This window comes from Procambarus clarkii, chromosome 84, assembly GCF_040958095.1.
Source record: "Procambarus clarkii isolate CNS0578487 chromosome 84, FALCON_Pclarkii_2.0, whole genome shotgun sequence".
In the NCBI taxonomy this organism is placed as follows: domain Eukaryota; kingdom Metazoa; phylum Arthropoda; class Malacostraca; order Decapoda; family Cambaridae; genus Procambarus; species Procambarus clarkii.
Window position 1 is genome coordinate 19,489,692 of NC_091233.1, and position 24,714 is coordinate 19,514,405.

Genomic DNA, 24,714 nt, shown 5'->3' on the forward strand with positions numbered 1-24,714 from the left:
TAAATTGACGAGGTAGCAAAATTTAGGGATGACAGTAGACTATAGTTGATGTTTGGATTGTTATCTTGAGGCGATTTCGGGGCTTAGCGTCCCCGCGTCCCTCGACCAGGCCTCCTTTTTTGTTACACATCCCCAGGAAGCAGCAGCCCGTAGCAGCTGTCTAACTCCCAGGTACCTATTTACTGCTAGGTGAACAGGGGGGCATCAGGGGTGAAAGAAACTCTGCCTATTTTGTTTCCGCCTCCACCGGGGATCGAACTCGGAACCTCAGGACTACGAATGCGAAGCGCTGTTGACTCAGCCATCAGGCACGGTGATGAGAGACCTCGTAAGAATCTGAGTAAGACATCTTAGACGGTAAGGAAGTGGGTTCGGAAGCCTGGTCGTAAACCAGGTCTTATGAAGGGTTGAGTGTATGCATAAAGCATAGTTTGAGGGTCTATGAGAAGTGGGGAGAGAGAGAGAGAGAAGAAAGAGAGAGAGAGAGAGAAGAAAGGGTGAGAGGGAAGAGAGAGAAGAGAGAAAGGGAAAGAAGAAAGAGATAGAGAGAGAGGAGAGAGAAAGGGAAAGGAGAAATGGATAAAGAGAGAGAGGAAAGAGAGAGAGGAAAGAGAGTGAGAGGGAAGAGATAGAGAGACGGAGAGACTGAAGAGAGAGAAAAGAGAGAAATGGAGAAAGGGGAGAGAAGGATAGAGGGAGGAGAGAATATGATAGCGGATAGATGGCCCTCGATAACACACCTTCAAGAGGAAACCAAGATATTGACAAGGCGTCTGGCTTTGTCTTACCCTCCCCCCCCCCCTCCTCCTTTTAAACTAAGACTAAGAGTTATAAATAACTTTCCTTATTAAGATCACTCAATAGCACAATCGATAGAGCTTCGATCTCCCACACGTGGGGTCCCAGTTCGAGTCTCCTAGAACCCAGGGTGAATGGGTTCACCCTGGGTAATAATAGGGTATTAAAAGTATCAACACAAGACAGAACACGAAACAATGGGTATAAATTGGATAAGTTTAGATTTAGGAAAGACTTGGGTAAATACTGGTTCGGTAACAGGGTTGTTGATTTGTGGAACCAATTACCGCGTAACGTGGTGGAGGTGGGGTCCCTCGATTGTTTCAAGCGTGGGTTGGACATGTATATGAGTGGGATTGGGTGGTTATAGATAGGAGCTGCCTCGTATGGGCCAATAGGCCTTCTGCAGTTACCTTGTTCTTATGGTAAGACTAAGGTTCATTAGGAGAAGCACTGATATCGGTTACGAAACTGTCAGACAAGAGATGTTATCATATATCAGCTATCATGACTCCCCGAGTCCCTGGAAACTCATTTGGTGGGATTTATTAGCATCTATATGAAGTAATTTAATACCAAGTAACTTACACGTAGGGAACATGTCCCGTCAGTAGCGATAGTACTGTTATCTTATCTGAAGAAACAGTCGTACTAAAATGCCCTTATCCTAACCTACCAGAGGACCCAAAACAGAAAACGGGACAGCATGTCACTTTCGCCACCCGCTTCCATTTTCTATTACATAAGAACAAAGGTAACTGCAGAAGGCCTATTGGCCCATACGAGGCAGCTCCTATTCTATAACCACCCAATCCCACTCATATACTTGTCCATCTATAACCACCCAATCCCACAATCCCATATTACAACAATTTCTGGCCGTATTGTAACACCTACGATGCGAAAAGCGACGTTATTTTGGGGACAGGTTAGTGGGAGAGCCTTAACATTGTCACTCGACTGGGTTTTTCGTGTATTAACACGTTGGGCAAACAAAGTTCCAGATACGAGTCACAATGAGGGTATATGATTGGTATATGATATATGAGGGTATATTAATTAAGTGATGTTCTTGAGAAAGCCATTTGTGGTGATATCATGATATCTTACCGTCGCTTATGGTTGTCTTAGCTGCAAATGTGACCTGCTATCACCTACTTCAGGTAGATATTGCTGGTAGTGGTGATTAATGACCCTTGTAGCAATTGGTACTTCTCGCTTTCCATATGTAAAGGTTAAAGTACAGACATCAGCATAGAACTGAGCTTCAGAAAAGACGTGTCGTTTGAGCATTGAATTAAGACATTTCATAACAAACCTGTAACACTCAGACACTAATTGAGTTCAAATGGTCGCCCAGCTCTCGCTCTGCTGTGGGCTAAGCACGAAAACCCCTGATGTACCATGTCCCATTCTAATTCTAATTTTGCTCTTTTGATAACTGTTATTTGGGTGTAGTGTTGAAGGTGGTTCCGGAGGAGGATTCTTTCCCACAGGGGAATTTCCCCCAGAGGGGAATATTCCCCCCCTCCGTCTTGGCTCTTCTCAAAGGTCAGAGGTCATGGCTCTTAAAGTCAGAAACTGAACTTGTGTAGTGATGACACTTGTAACTTTAAGAAGGGGAAATATGACCAGGTATCTTCCTCAGCGCGCGGGACTCGTAATCCCGTGGTCCGGGTTCGATTCCTGGCGGCGGCAGAGACAAATGGGTATAGAGTTTTTTGCAGCCTGATGCCCCTGTTACCTAGCAGTAAATAGGTACTGCTGAATCAGCTTCCTGGAACTTGAGAGTAGGGCTGAATCTTTTCATCGACTGACTGAATCTTTTCATCGACTGACTGAATCTTTTCATCGACTGACTGAAGCTTTTCATCAACTGACTGAATCTTTTCATCATATGACTGAACCTTTTCATCGACTGACTGAACCTTTTCATCGACTAACTGAACCTTTTCATCGATTGACTGAACCTTTTCATCAACTGACTGAACCTTTTCATCAACTGACTAAACCTTTTCATCAACTAACTGAACCTTTTCATCAACTGACTGAACCTTTTCATCAACTGACTGAACCTTTTCATCAATTGACTGAAGCTTTTCATCATATGACTGAACCTTTTCATCGACTGAACCTTTTCATCAACTGAACCTTTTCATCGACTGACTGAACTTCGGAATCAGCTGACTCACTCTCCAATCTTTGACGATATGATTGTGAGCAGCTGGAAATTCTACTCAAATTCGTCCGTTGCACAATTGTTTCGTTCACCCAAGCGCCGTAGAGATGTTGTTACGCTCGTTCAGAAATACATCGGTTGTATCTGAATGTATTTACGGAACTCTCCTCCTCCTTTGGTATTCAATTCATGACGGCTTCCATGTATGTCAAGGCGAAGGGTTATGTAAACCTGAGATAAGATGATAGTGAGGATCTTCATTATGATAAGATGATAGTGAGGATCTTCATTATACGCCAGCTGTCTCCTGAGGGTCATTCATTCATTCTTGGGAGAGGTAGTGAGTGGTGGTAGTGTGTGTGTGTGTGTGTGTGTTATGTGTGTGTGGTGGTAGTGTGTGTGTGTGTGTGTATGTGTGTGTGGTGGTAGTGTGTGTGTGTGGTAGTGTGTGTGTGTGTGTGTGGTGTGTGTGTGTGTGGGGGGGGGGGCGGGGGGTTAGGGCGTGATGTCAGGGGGGTAAGGGAAGTCTGTGACGTCAGCCAATGGGGGATGCGGTGATTCTCTGGTAGGGTTATCGGCCTTTTAACGCATGCGTACTACCGGTCAGCTACGCATGGACGCATGCGGATCCACAGGAACTAAGGTACGAGCGCGCTTACCGTTAGTTGGAAAGGCGTGGCCCAGGAGCTGAAACTTGATTGCTCTAGCATTTATATGTTCCAAGGTTGCTCTAGTATATATATGTTCCAAGGTTGCTCTAAATATGTACATTCCTAAGCTGCTTGAAATTATGAAACTGTGGACTCAGTCACCCACCTTGTTTGTGGGATGCTATGGATGCAGATTTTTCTTAAAGAAGGGGCAATGGGATCGACCCTTACCTACCTATGACAGCTTCCCTGCATCCCTCTAGTCACCCTGCAAACTTTAATGAGGGTAGCGGTTGAGTATCAGGGGCCAGATTCACGAGGCAGTTACACAAGCACTTACGAACCTGGGGCCAGATTTACGAAGCAGTTACGCAAGCACTTACGAACCTGGGGCCAGATTCACGAAGCAGTTACGCAAGCACTTACGAACCTGTACATCTTTTCTGAATCTTTGGCGGCTTTGTTTACAATTATTAAACAGTTAATGAGCTCCGAAGCACCAGGAGGCTGTTTATAACAATAACAACAGTTGATTGGCAAGTTTTCATGCTTGTAAACTGTTTAATAAATGTAACCAAAGCCGTCAAAGATTGAGGAAAGATGTACACGTTCGTAAGTACTTGCGTAACTGCTTCGTGAATCTGGCACCTGGTCTTCAAACTTGGGCAGAGAGTGACTTCCCTTTTATACAACTAATAGATACAGGTAGACAGACAATCTAGATAAAATTTTGCAAATTGCAGGGTGGATATAATCTAGATAAAACTAGATATTCAACAATTTTGGGGGTTTTACAATATTAAGGAACAGGACATTGCTTAATCTTTGCCCCTTACATGGCTGTATATTCTTAGACACAACTTAAGCAACTATGTACAAGTTCTTAACTCCAAACGTAGTATTAACAGCATTTGTTGCTAGCACTATTAAGAGAGAGTTAGGGAGGGAGGGAGAGTGATTGGGAGGGAGAGGGAGAGAGAGAGAGAGAGAGAATTATCAGGGAGAAAGCACCAAGCCATTACGACTATATAGCACTGGGAAGGGGTAAGGATAAGGATTTGGGATGGGACGGAGGGAGAAGGAATGGTGCCAAACCACTTGGACGGTCGGGGATTGAACGTCGACCTGCACGAAGCAAGACCGTCGCTCTACCGTCCAGCCCAAGTGGTTGAGAGGGAGAGGGAGAGAGAGAGAGAGAAAACAGAAAAAAGAAAGTTGTGTGACACAGCTTAGAGGAGAATTAGACGATATTGGAAGGCCGGGTGGAGTTTGTGGCAGACAAGAAGGTTGCAACAAAGCTACACTTGGAACACAATCCGCACTCGCCTTGCAAACAACCGAACCAGGAAGAAAGCACACAAGCAAGAAAGCAGGCATGCAAGTAGAATATCGCCTTAAAAGCAGACAAGCAAGCAGAATATCGCCTTAAAAGCAGACAAGCAAGCAGAATATCGCCTTAAAAGCAGGCAAGCAAGCAGAATATCGCCTTAAAAGCAGACAAGCAAGCAGAATATCGCCTTAAAAGCAGACAAGCAAGCAGAATATCGCCTTAAAAGCAGACAAGCAAGCAGAATATCGCCTTAAAAGCAGGCAAGCAAGTAGAATATCGCCTTAAAAGCAGACAAGCAAGCAGAATATCGCCTTAAAAGCAGACAAGCAAGCAGAATATCGCCTTAAAAGCAGACAAGCAAGCAGAATATCGCCTTAAAAGCAGACAAGCAAGCAGAATATCGCCTTAAAAGCAGACAAGCAAGCAGAATATCGCTTTAAAAGCAGGCACGCAAGCAGAATATTGCCTTAAAAGCAGGCACGCAAGCAGAATATTGCCTAAAAAGCAGGCACGCAAGCAGAATATAACCTTGCAAGCAGGCAAGCAAGGATTATAACATATGAACAAGCATTTCCCCGATGAAGAACTGAAGTCTCGACGATCGAAACCTCATACTGCTTGCCGTTCGAAACCCCCGACCAATCACCAGTCACCCTGCAAAGTTTGGTGAGACTAGCTCTAAGCATCTGGCCACCAACCTCGAACGGCCGCCAACATTTTCTCTTATAGGTTATAGATAAATGTAATGTACAAGCTCAAATGTAATCTCAGAAAACAATTGTATTCTGGTGTTGATTTTCTGCTGTTATATTCAGTTTGTGGTGGTGTAGTTTGGATTTATTGAAGTGTTTATAGGCTATATAAACGGCTGTTTATATAGCCTATAAATGTCTATAACAGTAGCCATGAGTAGAGAACGATATCGCGACTGTGTCTCTTGTTAGAGACTTCGATGTCTTGTTAGAGACTTCGATGTCTTGTTAGAGACTTCGATGTCTTGTTAGAGACTTCGATGTCTTGTTACAGACTTCGATGTCTTGTTACAGACTTCGATGTCTTGTTACAGACTTCGATGTCTTGTTACAGACTTCGATGTCTTGTTAGAGACTTCGATGTCTTGTTAGAGACTTCGATGTCTTGTTAGAGACTTCGATGTCTTGTTACAGACTTCGATGTCTTGTTACAGACTTCGATCTCATCTTACAGACTTCGATCTCATCTTACAGACTTCAATCTCATCTTACAGACTTCGATCTCATCTTACAGACTTCGATCTCATCTTACAGACTTCAATCTCATCTTACAGACTTCGATCTCATCTTACAGACTTCGATCTCATCCTATAGACTTCGATCTCATCCTATAGACTTCGATCTCATCTTACAGACTTCAATCTCATCTTACAGACTTCAATCTCATCTTACAGACTTCGATCTCATCTTACAGACTTCGATCTCATCTTACAGACTTCAATCTCATCTTACAGACTTCAATCTCATCTTACAGACTTCGATCTCATCTTACAGACTTCGATCTCATCTTACAGACTTCGATCTCATCTTACAGACTTCGATCTCATCTTACAGACTTCAATCTCATCTTACAGACTTCGATCTCATCTTACAGACTTGGATCTCATCTTACAGACTTGGATCTCATCTTACAGACTTGGATCTCATCTTACAGACTTGGATCTCATCTTACAGACTTCGATCTCATCTTACAGACTTCGATCTCATGTTATAGACTTCGATCTCATGTTATAGACTTGGATCTCATCTTACAGACTTCGATCTCATCTTACAGACTTGGATCTCTTGTTAAAAACTTCGATCTCATGTTATAGACTTGGATCTCGTCCTATAGACTTCGATATCATGTTACAGAATTGGATCTCATCTTACAGACTTGGATCTCATCTTACAGACTTGGATCTCATGTTACAGACTTGGATCTCATGTTACAGACTTGGATCTCATCTTACAGACTTCGATCTCATCTTACAGACTTCGATCTCATCTTACAGACTTCGATCTCATGTTATAGACTTGGATCTCGTCCTATAGACTTCGATATCATGTTACAGAATTGGATCTCATCTTACAGACTTGGATCTCATCTTACAGACTTGGATCTCATCTTACAGACTTTGATCTCATCTTACAGACTTGGATCTCATCTTACAGACTTGGATCTCATCTTACAGACTTGGATCTCATCTTACAGACTTGGATCTCATGTTACAGACTTGGATCTCATCTTACTGACTTGGATCTCATCTTACAGACTTGGATCTCATCTTTCAGACTTGGATCTCATGTTACAGACTTGGATCTCATCTTACAGACTTGGATCTCATCTTACAGACTTGGATCTCATGTTACAGACTTGGATCTCATCTTACAGACTTGGATCTCATCTTACAGACTTGGATCTCATCTTACAGACTTGGATCTCATCTTACAGACTTGGATCTCATGTTACAGACTTGGATCTCATGTTACAGACTTGGATCTCATGTTATAGACTTGGATCTCATCTTACAGACTTCGATATCATGTTACAGACTTGGATCTCATCTTACAGACTTGGATCTCATCTTACAGACTTGGATCTCATCTTACAGACTTCGATATCATGTTACAGACTTGGATCTCATGTTACAGACTTGGATCTCATGTTACAGACTTGGATCTCATCTTACAGACTTGGATCTCATGTTACAGACTTGGATCTCATCTTACAGACTTGGATCTCATGTTACAGACTTGGATCTCATCTTACAGACTTGGATCTCATGTTACAGACTTGGATCTCATCTTACAGACTTGGATCTCATCTTACAGACTTGGATCTCATCTTACAGACTTGGATCTCATCTTACAGACTTGGATCTCATGTTACAGACTTGGATCTCATCTTACAGACTTGGATCTCATGTTACAGACTTGGATCTCATGTTACAGACTTGGATCTCATGTTACAGACTTGGATCTCATGTTACAGACTTGGATCTCATGTTACAGACTTGGATCTCATCTTACAGACTTGGATCTCATCTTACAGACTTGGATCTCATCTTACAGACTTGGATCTCATGTTACAGACTTGGATCTCATCTTACAGACTTGGATCTCATCTTACAGACTTTGATCTCATCTTACAGACTTGGATCTCATCTTACAGACTTGGATCTCATCTTACAGACTTGGATCTCATCTTACAGACTTGGATCTCATGTTACAGACTTGGATCTCATGTTACAGACTTGGATCTCATCTTACAGACTTGGATCTCATGTTAGAGACTTGGATCTCATGTTACAGACTTGGATCTCATGTTACAGACTTGGATCTCATCTTACAGACTTGGATCTCATGTTACAGACTTGGATCTCATGTTACAGACTTGGATCTCATGTTACAGACTTGGATCTCATGTTACAGACTTGGATCTCATGTTACAGACTTGGATCTCATCTTACAGACTTGGATCTCATGTTACAGACTTGGATCTCATGTTACAGACTTGGATCTCATCTTACAGACTTGGATCTCATCTTACAGACTTTGATCTCATCTTACAGACTTGGATCTCATCTTACAGACTTGGATCTCATCTTACAGACTTGGATCTCATGTTACAGACTTGGATCTCATGTTACAGACTTGGATCTCATGTTACAGACTTGGATCTCATGTTACAGACTTGGATCTCATGTTACAGACTTGGATCTCATGTTACAGACTTGGATCTCTTGTTGCAGAGGCTCACCGGGCGCTGGAGTTACTGGAGGACTACCACAGTAAACTCAACAGGCCACAGGACAAACAGCTCCGGGCGGCCATCGAGAGAGTCATCCGTATCTTCAAGTCGAGACTCTTCCAGGCATTATTAGGTGAGTACTGCAACTTGGCTTCTGTGGTGGGGGGGGGGGGGGGGGGGCGGGGGGTGGTATGGAGGGTTTGGGAGACTAGGTGTTGCAATACGTCTAATTCTATATCTATATCTACTAGAGCATTGAGAGCATATCTACATAGAGCTACTATATCTATATCTACTAATTCTATATCTATATCTACTAATTCTATATCTATATCTACTATAGCATTGTTGCTACCATTGGTGTTGTAACCACTATTACTGCTGGTACTAGTACCACTATTACCATTGCTATCACCACTATTACCATTGCTATCACCACTATTACCATTGCTATCACCACTATTACCATTGCTACCACCACTACTACAACCTGTCCTGCTACAAAAAGCGTCGCTTTTCGCGCGTAGGCGTTACATACGGGCTAAATTGACGTGCTAGAAAATTTCGCAGGTCACGAAATTGACGCACTGTTCCGTTTTCCGTTGTGGGTCCTCTGGTTGGTTAGGATAAGGGCACTTTAAATCGACCGTTTTCTTGACGTTGGGGGGGAGGGGGGGGGACTTTAGGAGGACGGGCTGGTTAGTATCCCAGAGCACCAGAGATGTAGTACACTATAGTGTATGTGTGATGTATTAGGGGTTCTCTCTCCTCATTCTCTCTGTCTCCCCTTTTCTCTCATATTTCTCCCTGTGCCCTCTCTTTTCCTCGATATTTCCCCTCTTCCTTCCTTGTTCTCTCCTCCCCCATCCATTCCTCTCCCTCTTCACGTGACCCCCCCCCCCAACCTTTTTCCAGAAAAATGATAAAAAAACTGTCCATAAGTCTACGGATAACACGACCATTATTTCAGACCTCATGAAATGCGCAGGGGTCGACATTTCTTAGTATGACACTGGAGCAGACATAGGCCTGCACTGGAGCAGACATAGGCCTGCACTGGAGCAGACATAGGCCTGCACTGGAGCAGACATAGGCCTGCACTGGAGCAGACATAGGCCTGCACTGGAGCAGACATAGGCCTGCACTGGAGCACATAGGCCAGTGGCTGGAACCTGGACCAGCTACTGGCCACCTATGACATTCCCACACCACACATGCTTCATGTGTGAAAGTTGGGTGAAGAGGTCCAAGCCTCCAGCCTCTTAGACAAACACTTCCTCTTATAGATACAGTTACTGAGCTCACAAACTGCCAGCAAATACCACGGGATCACCATAGCCCGTGCTACTTTGAATTATTTGTTCCAGGTAGCTGAATCTTATACAACAACTGTCAACAAGATACATTTAATACATGTATCTCGTGCAGTCCAACGGTACGAGATACAGGCAATGGTGTTGCGACGTATTGCAACACAATTGCAAGTCTAAATTGCATTGTGCAGTTGGTGGCAACGTTGGGGGACATGTGGATACAGTGTATCAGTTATGGGAGTCCGTTCCCAGGATCTGGGGCCAGATTCACGAAGCAGTTACGCAAGCACTTACGAACCTGGGGCTAGATTCACGAAGCAGTTAAGCAAGCAGAGAACAGCTGTAGTGATACTGAGAGGGATGCTAAGATATCTTGAGGTTATCTTGAGATGATTTCGGGGCTTTATAGTGTCCCCGCGGCCCGGTCCTCGACCAGGCCTCCACCCCCAGGAAGCAGCCCGTGACAGCTGACTAACACCCAAGTACCTATTTTACTGCTAGGTAACAGGGGCATAGGGTGAAAGAAACTCTGCCCATTGTTTCTCGCCGGCGCCTGGGATCGAACCCAGGGCCACAGGATCACAAGTCCAGTGTGCTGTCCGCTCAGCTGACCGGCTCCCAAGGTCTACAAGATAGGAAGAATGCAGTGTTGACTACCATGATGTATAATGCAACTACACGCTGTAGCTCCCCTGATCTATAATACAAGTTGCAGCATACAGGAAGCAACAGTGAGGTGGGTCTGCAACACGCTACCCTAGAAACACAAACCGAAACTGTCTCTATTTTCCGCTTATTACAACTTATAATAAAGTTGCTACATCTTGGCTTAACGTGTTTATGACGTATTAGAACGTTGTTACAACTTGCTATATTGGTTGTTATAACTGGTTAGGAAGTGTTAAAACTTGTTCGAACGTTGTACCAACGTCGTAGTTTCGGTGTGTGTTTGGCGGGTAGAATGTGGCTAGATCGTGAGGAGCAGCATCAGCATGCTAGGAATGTCTCAGGCGTGTTAAGATGATCGTCTTTGCAATAATGCACTGATGGCTGTGGGCCGTTTGCAACATATTATCACCACATATTATATATAGGGAGTCGGTCGGCCGAGCGGACAGCACGCTGGACTTGTGATCCTGTGGTCCTGGGTTCGATCCCAGGCGCAGGCGAGAAGCAATGGGCAGTGTTTCTTTCACCCTATGCCCCTGTTACCTAGCAGTAAAATAGGTACCTGGGTGTTAGTCAGCTGTCACGGGCTGCTTCCTGGGGGTGGAGGCCTGGTCGAGGACCGGGCCGCGGGGACACTATAGCCCCGAAATCATCTCAAGATAACCACATGCAAACAACGTAACTAGAACACCGTGTATCATACCTGTCTGGTGGCGTGGCAGCTACCTGTAAGCGTCGCCAGGTTAATTAATAGCATTCAAGGTGATGAATGGTTCGTCCTCTCCCACACACACCTCCAGGTGGCAGCAGGTGGTCGGAGGACTTAGTAGAGAGAGAAGCTCGTAAGCAGGACGTCTCTAGACATGACCCCTGTCTTTGGTGAAGAGAAGACATGGCTCACCATATACAAGATTAAGATGACTACCAACCTACTCAGGAATAACTCTCACCCGACGCAAGTGTCTTGAAAGACACACTTGAGTTCTGTGTCCTCTTGAGTACTGTCAGGTTGTTATTGTTTCAGATTTAGCTACTCGGAACGAAGTGTCCATGTAGCACGGGCTATGGTGAGCCCGTAAAGAGGACTGTCAGCCCCAATGATCTCAATATATAGGCAAGACTATAACATCTATTTCTCAGGCCGCCGGACAGTGTACAATCAACAAAGCTAAATCAAAGATCATATAATGTCTGCCTACAAGATATCTCGTCCAATAACACAACACTAATCAACACATACACGATAACAGGAGATTAAGCATAGCCTAAGTACTATATATCAAACACTATCCATCTCACTATCCTCAAGTACTATCCCAGCCGACAAGATTGCCTATCCCCCCCCCCCACCTTGGTAACACCTCAACCAGCTCATTTGTATTAATTTTTTCCCTCTGCCTCTGAAGATGTTGAGAAGAACTTCAGCGAAACATTTCTTAAAGTCTAGCGACACGCGCCAGGGGAAAATAATGCTGCAAAATTGAGATTATAATATATACAATATATACGTATATAATATAATATGGAAAGATATGAAAAGAATTTTATGTTGAAACATTAGTTCCCTGTTCTCTGCTCTTTTATTTTTTCCATCGTTTATTTGCTTTCCTCCTTCCTCATCTTCCGATGTTTATGGCCTGTAATCATTGTAAAGTTCAGAGAATTTACCCCCGTGCGTGTTAGTGAGAAAGGAAGGGAGAGAGAGCGAGAGCGAGCGCGAGAGAATTTTTTTTTAAATTTTGCCCCTAGGGGCGAGTTTATTGGGCAGCGCCACTCATCTTGTGAGTGGACACACCGCCATAGCAGCATGTACAACACTCCCCAATAGGAAGAAAACCCGCTGGGTTGTTCATCCTGTCACTTGTACCCAGACACAGCTGGGACTTGCTTAACTGTCTCAAGTGAACAGCTCCTCAAGCAAGAAGATTAACATCTATCATCCCTTAAAAGCTTACGTTATCTTGCGGGTGCAAAATGGGGAAATCTTTTAAGAACAGTATCAATATTTGACAAATAGTGTTTTCCTAACTCAAACGAGAGAGAGAGAGAGCGAGAGAAACTGAACCATATCCATCTGAGTATTTCACTACACTCTATGTTCTGAGGCAGTCTGTTCAACGAGGTCTCTCCAAGTTCGAGGAGTCACTTGCCAAGGAATCGGAGGCAAAGAGACAGAGAAGGAAAGCCGGTAACCAGGAAGACAGACCAGAATCGGACGTCGTTTGTGCTCGGTGTGGGATGGACTGCCACTCTCGGATTGGCCTCATCAGTCACACCAGACGCTGCACCAGGATTGACAACTAGGGCGCAACTCCATAGTCTCCCGAGACTGAAGGCTGCCTACTATGTTCTGAAGAGCTGGAAACCGAACAATTTTTATAGATCTCCCCCTGTGGGTGTAAAACCGCACTGCGGTCATAAAAAAAGCCGATAAAATACCACTTTTCATGAGAGGGGAAAGAGAGAGAGAGAGAGAGAGAGGAGCGCGAGCGAGCGACCGCTTCCCACGGCGGTCGAGGTGTGAGTGAAGCTAGAGTAGAGCGCTGCTGGGGCTTATATAACCTCGGTTTCACCCCGGCATGCAGGCTGGATTTGGAACGGATGCGTGTGTACACAAATAGGAAGCTTGCATGGAGAATAAATTTCTGGAGTAGACGGGAATAGCACAGGGAAAGAGAGAGAGAGAGAGAGAGAGAGTATGCATGTAGGTGAGATTAATATTTTAAAAGCACTAGAATTACCTATGGTTGATTGTTCAATAAATCCCTGAACTATATGTTTAACAGATCTCTCACCCTGTCCATGGAGGACAGGAGAAAATGTGTAGATGCTGGTTAGCATTGTAAATGCCTGGCAACGTCTGTGGTAGAAAATATATATAAAAAGATATCATTGCCGCTGCTATTACTAAGACACAAGGACTTGTTTTTACATCATTAACGACAAAATGTTAGAAGCCAGTTAGAGGTGTGTGTGTGTGTGTGTGTGTGTGTGTGTGTGTGTGTGTGTGTGTGTGTGTGTGTACTCACCTAGTTGTGTTTGCGGGGGTTGAGCTCTGGCTCTTTGGTCCCGTTTGGTGTGTGTGTGTGTGTGTGATGGGGGGGGGGGGGTGGACCAAGAGGGAGCCAAGCGTTGGACAAAGGGAATTTTGAGGTTAAAAGCGGATTTTGTCTCCATAAAGGGAGTGTGTTTTGTCCAACAATGGCGGGTGTTGAAGGTGTTTTTCGCGCGTGTGTGTGTGTGTGTGTGTGTGTGTGTGTGTGTGTGTGTGTGTGTGTGGACGATGTTGCGTGCGTGTGTGTGTGTGTGGCGTGAGTGGTATCATTCCTCACCGTTTATCTTGTGTGGTTTAAAGGCTCATTAGAGTAGAGGTTTGTGAATACTGTCCAGGTCTCTGTATACTGTCCAGGCCTCTGTATACTGTCCAGGCCTCCCTGTATACTGTCCAGGCCTCCCTGTATACTGTCCAGGCCTCCCTGTATACTGTCCAGGGCTGTCTGTATATTGTCCAGGCCTCTCTGTATACTGTCCAGGCCTCTCTGTATACTGTCCAGGCCTCTCTGTATACTGTCCAGGGCTCTCTGTATACTGTCCAGGCCTCTCTGTATACTGTCCAGGCCTCCCTGTATACTGTCCAGGGCTCTCTGTATACTGTCCAGGCCTCTCTGTATACTGTCCAGGGCTCTCTGTATACTGTCCAGGGCTCTCTGTATACTGTCCAGGCCTCCCTGTATACTGTCCAGGGCTCTCTGTATACTGTCCAGGCCTCTCTGTATGCTGTCCAGGGCTCTCTGTATACTGTCCAGGGCTCTCTGTATACTGTCCAAGCCTCCCTGTATACTGTCCAGGGCTCTCTGTATACTGTCCAGGCCTCTCTGTATACTGTCCAGGCCTCCCTGTATACTGTCCAGGCCTCTCTGTATACTGTCCAGGCCTCTCTGTATACTGTCCAGGGCTCTCTGTATACTGTCCAGGGCTCTCTGTATACTGTCCAGGCCTCCCTGTATACTGTCCAGGGCTCTCTGTATACTGTCCAGGCCTCTCTGTATGCTGTCCAGGGCTCTCTGTATACTGTCCAGGGCTCTCTGTATACTGTCCAAGCCTCCCTGTATACTGTCCAGGGCTCTCTGTATACTGTCCAGGCCTCTCTGTATACTGTCCAGGCCTCCCTGTATACTGTCCAGGCCTCTCTGTATACTGTCCAGGCCTCTCTGTATACTGTCCAGGGCTCTCTGTATACTGTCCAGGGCTCTCTGTATACTGTCCAGGCCTCCCTGTATACTGTCCAGGCCTCTCTGTATACTGTCCAGGCCTCTCTGTATACTGTCCAGGGCTCTCTGTATACTGTCCAGGGCTCTCTGTATACTGTCCAGGCCTCCCTGTATACTGTCCAGGGCTCTCTGTATACTGTCCAGGCCTCTCTGTATGCTGTCCAGGGCTCTCTGTATACTGTCCAGGGCTCTCTGTATACTGTCCAAGCCTCCCTGTATACTGTCCAGGGCTCTCTGTATACTGTCCAGGCCTCTCTGTATACTGTCCAGGCCTCCCTGTATACTGTCCAGGCCTCTCTGTATACTGTCCAGGCCTCTCTGTATACTGTCCAGGGCTCTCTGTATACTGTCCAGGGCTCTCTGTATACTGTCCAGGCCTCCCTGTATACTGTCCAGGTCTGTAAAAGGTACAACCATCAGTTTACACCAACCAGAAACGTAAGGAATGCAACTGTTTTGTGTGGCCAGAAACATTAGCACCCAAGCAACCCACCTAACCCTATTGAAGCCAGTGGATTGAAAGCGTCGTAAATACGGCGGTTTTTGTTTTTAATAATACGTCGTATTTTTAATGGAGTGGTCGATGGGGTAATGCATCGTATTTCTTACGTTGCGTGAGGGGATAGGGGTTGCCTTGTTGCGTCTCTGGGTCGTAGTAGTTTGGCTGTTTATGTGACAAATCCTCAGGCTAGGATCGTTCAAGCGGCTGCCATCCCCCAGGCTAGGCTCGTTCAAGCTGCTGCCATCCCTCAGGCTAGGCTCGTCCAAGCTCCTGCCATCCCCCAGGCTAGGCTCGTCCAAGCTCCTGCCATCCCCCAGGCTAGGCTCGTCTAAGCTGCTGCTATCCCCCCAGGCTAGGCTCGTTCAAGCGGCTGCCATCCCCCAGGCTAGGCTCGTCCAAGCGGCTGCCATTCCCCAGGGGCTGGTGACTGGACAGTGCCATAACTGCACATAGCAGTAGTTAACAGTGATAATATTCAGGGAGAGGTGGAGAGTAGGGAGAGAGCCTTGTGCTTCTCTAAACTGAGGTCAGTGTGTCGAGGGGGGGCGAAGCTGTATACAGCACCTCCAAATAATAATAATATTTTATTTCCTGCAGAAAATAAGCATTCTTGTATATTATATAATTGTATATTATTTACAGTAATATTGTGTACTAGATGTACCCGGTCACGCGGTGCTGTGGCTAAGCAACCTTCCCCTGTCCCATCGTCCTCCCCACCATTCCCCTCTCCCTCGTCCTCCCCACCATCCCCCTCTCCCTCGTCCTCCCCACCATCCCCCACTCCCTCGTCCTCCCCACCATTCCCCTCTCCCTCGTCCTCCCCACCATCCCCCACTCCCTCGTCCTCCCCACCATTCCCCACTCCCTCGTCCTCCCCACCATTCCCCTCTCCCTCGTCCTCCCCACCATCCCCCACTCCCTCGTCCTCCCCACCATTCCCCACTCCCTCGTCCTCCCCACCATTCCCCACTCCCTCGTCCTCCCCACCATTCCCCTCTCCCTCGTCCTCCCCACCATCCCCCACTCCCTCGTCCTCCCCACCAGTCCCCACTCCCTCGTCCTCCCCACCATCCCCCACTCCCTCGTCCTCCCCACCATCCCCCACTCCCCCGTCCTCCCCACCATCCCCCACTCCCTCGTCCTCCCCACCATCCCCCACTCCCCCGTCCTCCCCACCATCCCCCACTCCCTCGTCCTCCCCACCATCCCCCACTCCCTCGTCCTCCCCACCATTCCCCTCTCCCTCGTCCTCCCCACCATCCCCCACTCCCTCGTCCTCCCCACCATTCCCCTCTCCCTCGTCCTCCCCACCATTCCCCTCTCCCTCGTCCTCCCCACCATTCCCCACTCCCTCGTCCTCCCCACCACCAGTCCTCACTCCCTCGTCCTCCCCACCAGTCCCCACTCCCTCGTCCTCCCCACCATCCCCCACTCCCTCGTCCTCCCCACCAGTCCCCACTCCCTCGTCCTCCCCACCACCCCTCACTCCCTCGTCCTCCCCACCAGTCCCCACTCCCCCGTCCTCCCCACCATCCCCCACTCCCTCGTCCTCCCCACCATTCCCCACTCCCTCGTCCTCCCCACCATCCCCCACTCCCTCGTCCTCCCCACCATTCCCCACTCCCCCGTCCTCCCCACCATCCCCCACTCCCTCGTCCTCCCCACCATTCCCCACTCCCTCGTCCTCCCCACCATCCCCCACTCCCTCGTCCTCCCCACCATTCCCCACTCCCCCGTCCTCCCCACCATCCCCCACTCCCTCGTCCTCCCCACCATTCCCCACTCCCCCGTCCTCCCCACCATCCCCCACTCCCTCGTCCTCCCCACCATTCCCCACTCCCTCGTCCTCCCCACCATTCCCCACTCCCTCGTCTGATGCGTTCCCAAATGATCTCATGTGCCCATCACTGAAAAAAAAAATCCGAACAGTCAAAACAAGAAAACGAAATGAAAAACAATGGAAAAATAAAATAATTAAGTATACTCAGAAAACGAACGGTATGGTAAACAACACAGCTCAATTCTAGTACAATGTCGCAAAATAACGAAATCAAAATAAAAAATCGAAATCTATGAAAATTCAATTTATCAATGCAATTGTAAACATTAAAATGGAATCGTAACATATTTAGTATAGTGTGTGTTGCTTTTACGTGCTACAGATGGCGCTGTTTTTCAAAAAAGCTTGTTTTTACCTGTCACAGGTGTGTCATCTAAATAGTAGGTATATAAAAACACGCTCGGATGCGAATGGAACGTTCTGTCAAAATTTCAAAGCAATCGGTGAAGAACTTTAGGAGTTTAGCGATTTTGAACAAACGAACATTTTCATTTTTATTTATATAGAAGATTGTTTACAATAATATTGTATATTATTTACAATAATATTGTAACAGCCAATCATAAGGCTGGCTGTTACCTGTTTGTTCATTGTGGCTCTCTCTCTCTCTCTCTCTCTCTCTCTCTCTCTCTCTCTCTCTCTCTCTCTCTCTCTCTCTCTCTCTCTCTCTTCTACGGGTCCCTCCATCTTGTCTTCCTCTTGTACTCACCTAGTTGTGCTTGCGGGGGTTGAGCTCTGGCTCTTTGGTCCCGCCTCTCAACAGGTGTACAGGTTCCTGAGCCTACTGGGCTCTATCATATCTACATTTGAAACTGTGTATGGAGTCAGCCTCCACCACATCACTGCCTAATGCATTCCATCCGTTAACTACTCTGACACTGAGATGACTCTTGACACTGAGATGACTGACACTGAGTTCTGTGACACTTGTCTGCTGGTCCTCCTGTGTCATCTTGACCTCCTTTACTGTGGAGGAAGGAAGTTTGAAGATGTCTGAGGAGCGCGGAGCGAGTGTGTGTGACTTTAAGGGCGTGGAGGCTCCAGGCATCTTTAACACCCCCCCCCCTCTCCCTCCTCTCCCTCTCTCCCCAGCTACACCCCCTCTTTCTCCCCCCCACCCTCACCCCCACTACCCCCACACCCCCCCCCCATCTCCCCCCTCACCAGCCGCCCCTAACACATCGACCAGCTGAAACATATCGTCCGCCCGCCTCGCCCCCAATTTCATCTCTCCCTCTTTCTCCCCTCTTCCTCTCCCCTCTTCCTCTCCCCTCTTCTTCCCTATCTTCAGGCTTTATCGTTTCTCCCTTGCTTTCTCCGTCTACCGTCCTTGGCTGGTCTTTGCTCCTCGTCTCCGGCAACAGGAAGGTCCAGGGTAGCTCAGTCGAGCGTCTGGAATCCTCTTCGACGTAAGTTTGAACCTTCGTCACGGCCTTGGATTTGTTCCAGGGTCTTGTATCATCTTGCCTCGTCTTCTGTAGACTAAATTCCTATCTTGGCGTGTGTATCTCGCGCGCTCGCGCACGCTTATACGCACACGCACGCACGTATACAATAGGTATGATACGGAAAATAATAGGTTAGGAGTTGATACATTAGATAATCGACGGTTAGAATGACGGGATCCAGGAGCTAGCAGCTCCTAACAGGGACCTGGCGGCTGAGTGGACAGCGCTCGGGATTCGTAGTCCTGAGGTTCCGGGTTTGATCCCCGGTGGAGGCGGAAACAAATGGGCAGTTTCTTTCACCCTGATGCCCATGTTATCTAGTAGTAAATAGGTACCTGGGAGTTAGACAGCTGTTATGGGCTGCTTCCTGGGGATGTGTAATAAAAAGGAGGCCTGGTCGAGGACCGGGCCGCGGGGACGCTAAGCCCCGAAATCATCTCAAGATAATCTCCTTCCTACATTCCTACATTAACAAGTAGGCACACACACACACACACACACACACACACACACACACACACACACACACACACACACACACACACACACACACACACACACAGTGTCAGAGTAGTTAACGGATGGAATGCATTAGGCAGTGATGTGGTGGAGACTGACTCCATACACAGTTTCAAATGTAGATATGATAGAGCCCAATAGGCTCAGGAACCTGTACACCAGTTGACTGACACATAGCCCTACACATAGTCACATGCGCAGGCTAGCCATCAGGTATGGTGTCCAGCCAATCAGGTACCATCTCCACCTGTCCAGGTGGTTGCAAACGAAGCATTGTTTGGTATGTATTTAGACCTTACACTACAGGTATCTAGGCTGGCTAGATGCTGACTTGAGAATGGTCCAGGACGGACCGAAACGTCGTCGTCCCTTCACCTTCTAGTGTGTGGTCTGGTCAATTGGCTAGATATCTGTAATTAACGGCTCGACTACCCAAGGGCCTTGTACCGCTGAACTAAGATGTTGGGGGGGGGGGTTGTGCTGTGGGGTGGGGGGTTGTGGTGGTGAAGTGGGATGGGGGTTGTAAATGTTCTCTCATGCAACCTCCAAATATTGTTTTGCAATACCGCGTTGAGTACGTGATTGACTCCAACACCAATGGGAAGGGGAAATTTGTGGTGGAATGGTGGTCATGGAAGAGGGGAACTTTGAGGCTATCCATGTGAAAGGGATGGAACCATAGGAAAGAGGAAAGGGTGGGGGTGTGGAAAGAGGGGGGGTTGTGGAAAAGTACGGGGGGAGGGGGGGGGGCCGGGTCTGGGGGTATGGATTTGAGAAATGAAGGGGGATGGGAGAGGAAGGGAGGGGGGGGTCAGTGGGAAAGGAAGAGGCTGGTTCAATGGAAGGGAAAAAGAGAGAGAAGCTAGCAGCTAGAGACTGTAGCCTTTTTATGTGTGAATTAGCTTGTATAAATATGCTAATTGGACTTCTTTAATGTCAATACAATTTTCCTTACGTTCCATCTTCCCCCTCCCACCACCCTCCTTCTCTTCCCCCTCTTCCACCTCTTCCACCTCTTGCGAAAAAATATATTTGTTGGTAACCAAAGCTTAGAAGCAGGAAGGTCGCCTGTCGGATTGAAGAGTCCCCACCAGATTGGTAACTGTGTCTCACGGTGAGAGACTTTCTGATTGGCTACGTTGACAGGGAGGAAGAGGTAGGGGAGGCAGGGTGAAAGAGGGAGAGAGAGAGAAGGGAGGGACATAGGGAAGAAAGGAAAAGGAAGGAGAAAGCGCCAAGCCATTACGACTATATAGCACTGGGAAGAGGTCAGGATAAGGCTCTGGGATTGAAAGGAATGGTGCCCAACCACTTAGGGACGGTCGGGGATTGAACGCCGACCTGCATGAAGCGAAACCGTCGCTCTACCGTCCAGCCCAAGTGATTGGACAGAGGGAGATTTCTTTCATTACATGAAGTCATGACAATCCTATCCGCTTGAGGATTAGATACCTTCCAATAAAGGATTTTATACGTTCCAATAGAGGATTATATCTTTTCTAATTGGGGATTAGATTCTTCGATAAAAAAAGACCATTGAAATCTTTCTAATAGGCAATTCAATAGTTTCTGATAGGGGGATTGAATCCCTTCATTTACATGTTTTAGATAATTTTTAGCACAAAACTGAATCGTTTCCAATAATAGGTTTATCCATTCGCATAGAACTAAATCTTCCTTTCTTATTTTCTTATTTCCTTATTTTTTTCTTATTTCTCCTTCTCGTTCCATACACTTAGATCTTTACACAGCTTTTTATACCCAAGACGTAATCTTCATATTCCGTTACGTTACACCTCGGTCTAAATATTGTATCATACGTTGTATGTCGCGATCATGTCTCCTCAATTTTAACACTTATTGTAAATATACTTTCTCGTTGTTTAGACGGGTCAGTATGTCAGTTCTACGACCCGCTACCATGTTCTAGTACGACATTTTTTTGGCCTTAACCTATACGTCCAAAATGCGACGTTCTATTAGGAGAACAGGCTGTCATTGGTAAATGTGGGACAGAGGGGGAGGGGGTTCTGTCTCTGTAGACAGATTAGTATCAAGAGAGAGACAGTAAAATTCAAATTTTCATGGAAACCAGAGGATTGGATTGAGATCCAAATCCATACCTTTGGTTTCAAACCCACCATAGCCGGTACCGAGTCCACCTGAAGCCTCTTCATTGCCGTATAATTAGAGGCCATTTCCCGCGTTGGCTTCAGAAAACTTTTTCAATTATCTTTCCATTTATTGCCGCCTCTTTTGTTCTAATATACCTTTTTTCCCCCCTGTTGAATACTCACTATTCACTAGAGTAGAAATTGACTTGCATTCATAGCCAAAAACATTTTTTAATTGTGAACTTTGAACAGTTTTATATATATATATTTTATAAGCTCTGAGAGTTTTAAAAAGACTTTTGTAGTGTTTTTTGTGGATTTTGTTCGTTTTTTTGGGTCATTGTATATTGTTAGATGTGGTGGATTGGTGTTTAGAGGGATGTGTTTGTTTGTGTAAATCTGTTTGTTTGTTTGTTTGCCTTTACGGGTTTGTTTGTGAACGCGTGGCATTGTAAATATGTTTACCTTCCTGTCAGCCTGTCATTATATCTGCCTCTCATTGTATCTGCCTCTCATTGTATCTGCCTCTCATTGTATCTGCCTGCCTGTCATTGTATCTGCCTCTCATTGTATCTGCATGCCTGTCATTGTATCTGCCTCTCATTGTATCTGCCTGCCTGTCATTGTATCTGCCTCTCATTGTATCTGCCTCTCATTGTATCTGCCTGCCTGTCATTGTATCTGCCTGCTTGTCATTGTATCTGCCTGTCATTGTATCTGCCTGCCTGTCATTGTATCTGCCTGCTTGTCATTGTATCTGCCTGCTTGTCATTGTATCTGCCTGCCTGTCATTGTATCTGCCTGCCTGTCATTGTATCTGCCTGCCTGTCATTGTATCTGCCTGCCTGTCATTGTATCTGCCTGCTTGTCATTGTATCTGCCTGCTTGTCATTGTATCTGCCTCTCATTGTATCTGCCTCTCATTGTATCTGCCTGCCTGTCATTGTATCTGCCTGCTTGTCATTGTGTCTGCCTGCTTGTCATTGTATCTGCCTGCTTGTCATTGTATCTGCCTGCCTGTCATTGTATCTGCCTGTCATTGTATCTGCCTGCCTGTCATTGTATCTGCCTGCCTGTCATTGTATCTGCCTGCTTGTCATTGTGTCTGCCTGCTTGTCATTGTATCTGCCTGCTTGTCATTGTATCTGCCTGCCTGTCATTGTATCTGCCTCTCATTGTATCTGCCTGCCTCTCATTGTATCTGCCTGCCTCTCATTGTATCTGCCTCTCATTGTATCTGCCTGCCTGTCATTGTATCTGCCTGCCTGTCATTGTATCTGCCTGTCATTGTATCTGCCTGCTTGTCATTGTGTCTGCCTGCTTGTCATTGTATCTGCCTGCTTGTCATTGTATCTGCCTGCTTGTCATTGTGTCTGCCTGCTTGTCATTGTATCTGCCTGCCTCTCATTGTATCTGCCTCTCATTGTATCTGCCTGCCTCTCATTGTATCTGCCTGCCTGTCATTGTATCTGCCTGCCTGTCATTGTATCTGCCTGCTTGTCATTGTGTCTGCCTGCTTGTCATTGTATCTGCCTGCTTGTCATTGTGTCTGCCTGCTTGTCATTGTATCTGCCTGCTTGTCATTGTATCTGCCTGCCTGTCATTGTATCTGCCTGTCATTGTATCTGCCTGTCTATCATTGTATTTGCCTGCTTGTCATTGTATCTGCCTGCTTGTCATTGTATCTGCCTGCTTGTCATTGTGGCTGCCTGCTTGTCATTGTGTCTGCCTGCTTGTCATTGTGTCTGCCTGCTTGTCATTGTATCTGCCTGCTTGTAATTCTATCTGCCTGTCATTGTATCCTTTCATTCTAACTGCCTGCCTGTCATTGTATCAGCCTGTCATTGTATCAGCCTGTCATTGTATCAACCTGTCATTGTATCATCTTGTCATTGTACCTGTCATTATATCAGCCTATATATATATATATATATATATATATATATATATATATATATATATATATATATATATATATATATATATATATATATATATCTTTATGATCTGCTATCCGTGGCTACTCCTCCAGCTAAAGGTTTCTAAATGTTTAGAAAAAGCGATGCCTGCAAGCACTGCTTAAAGCTAACTATTCGTTATAACTAGTTCAACTAGTAACTAGCTCGTTGATAGTGTCCTTATAACAAAGGGGGTTATCTTGAGATGATTTCGGGGGCTTTAGTGTCCCCGCGGCTCGGTCCTCGACCAGGCCTCCACCCCCTGGAAGCAGCCCGTGACAGCTGACTAACACCCAGGTACCTATTTTACTGCTAGGTAACAGGGGCATAGGGTGAAAGAAACTGTGCCCATTGTTCCTCGCCGGCGCCCGGGATCGAACCCAGGACCACAGGATTACGTGTCCAGTGTTCTGTCCGCTCAGCCACCGGGGAAAGGATATAGATTGATTCTACTTTGCTCTGATGAACGCGAATTAAGCCGAAAACGCGTTTAGGATTCTCTATTTTTCACATGTGGGTTTTTTCCCGCATATTGTAAATATATCAACACCAAATAGCCCCTGAAACGGGGGGGGGGGAACAAGTTGGGCAAGTTTAAGAGTTTGGAAAGACCTGGGTAAATACTGGTTTGGGAAATAGGGTTGTTGATTTGTGGGATAAATTACCGGGTAACGTGGGGTAGGAGGGGGGTCATTGGGTTGTTTCAAGCGTAGGCTAGACATGTGTATGGATATGGTGGATATGGACCAATAGCAGCTGCCTCGTACGGACCAATAGGAGCTGCCTCGTATGGACCAATAGCAGCTGCCTCGTATGGACCAATAGCAGCTGCCTCGTATGGACCAATAGCAGCTGCCTCGTATGGACCAATAGCAGTTGCCTCGTATGGACCAATAGCAGTTGCCTCGTATGGACCAATAGCAGCTGCCTCGTATGGACCAATAGCAGCTGCCTCGTATGGACCAATAGGAGCTGCCTCGTATGGACCAATAGCAGCTGCCTCGTATGGACCAATAGCAGCTGCCTCGTACGGACCAATAGGAGCTGCCTCGTATGGACCAATAGGAGCTGCCTCGTATGGACCAATAGCAGCTGCCTCGTATGGACCAATAGGAGCTACCTCGTATGGACCAATAGCAGCTGCCTCGTATGGACCAATAGGAGTGTTTTGTATGCCTTAAAACACATTCATACGGACCGTCAAAGAGCTTTTTCTTTTCGTCCAGTTGAACTTAGAACCCAGCTTCAAGCGTCTTAAAGCTGTCTCCCAAGCTGAGGTAGAGCTTAAGCTGAGTTGGGGACAGGTAGACTTGGACTTTACTAGTCAGTGACTGCTCTTTTACGAGTCATTAGTA

At 46.5% G+C, this 24,714-nt stretch overlaps 1 protein-coding gene across 1 annotated transcript in view; it reads left to right on the forward strand.

Moving 5' to 3' along the window:
- The window catches only part of dlg1 (discs large 1), a gene marked incomplete in the record, with an annotated part of 879,898 nt that overhangs the window by 21,752 nt on the left and 833,432 nt on the right, over positions 1-24,714 (forward strand). Inside the window, 1 exon segment of the mRNA XM_069316591.1 lies at positions 8,724-8,855. Within this exon segment, the coding sequence (XP_069172692.1) occupies positions 8,724-8,855 (132 nt within the window).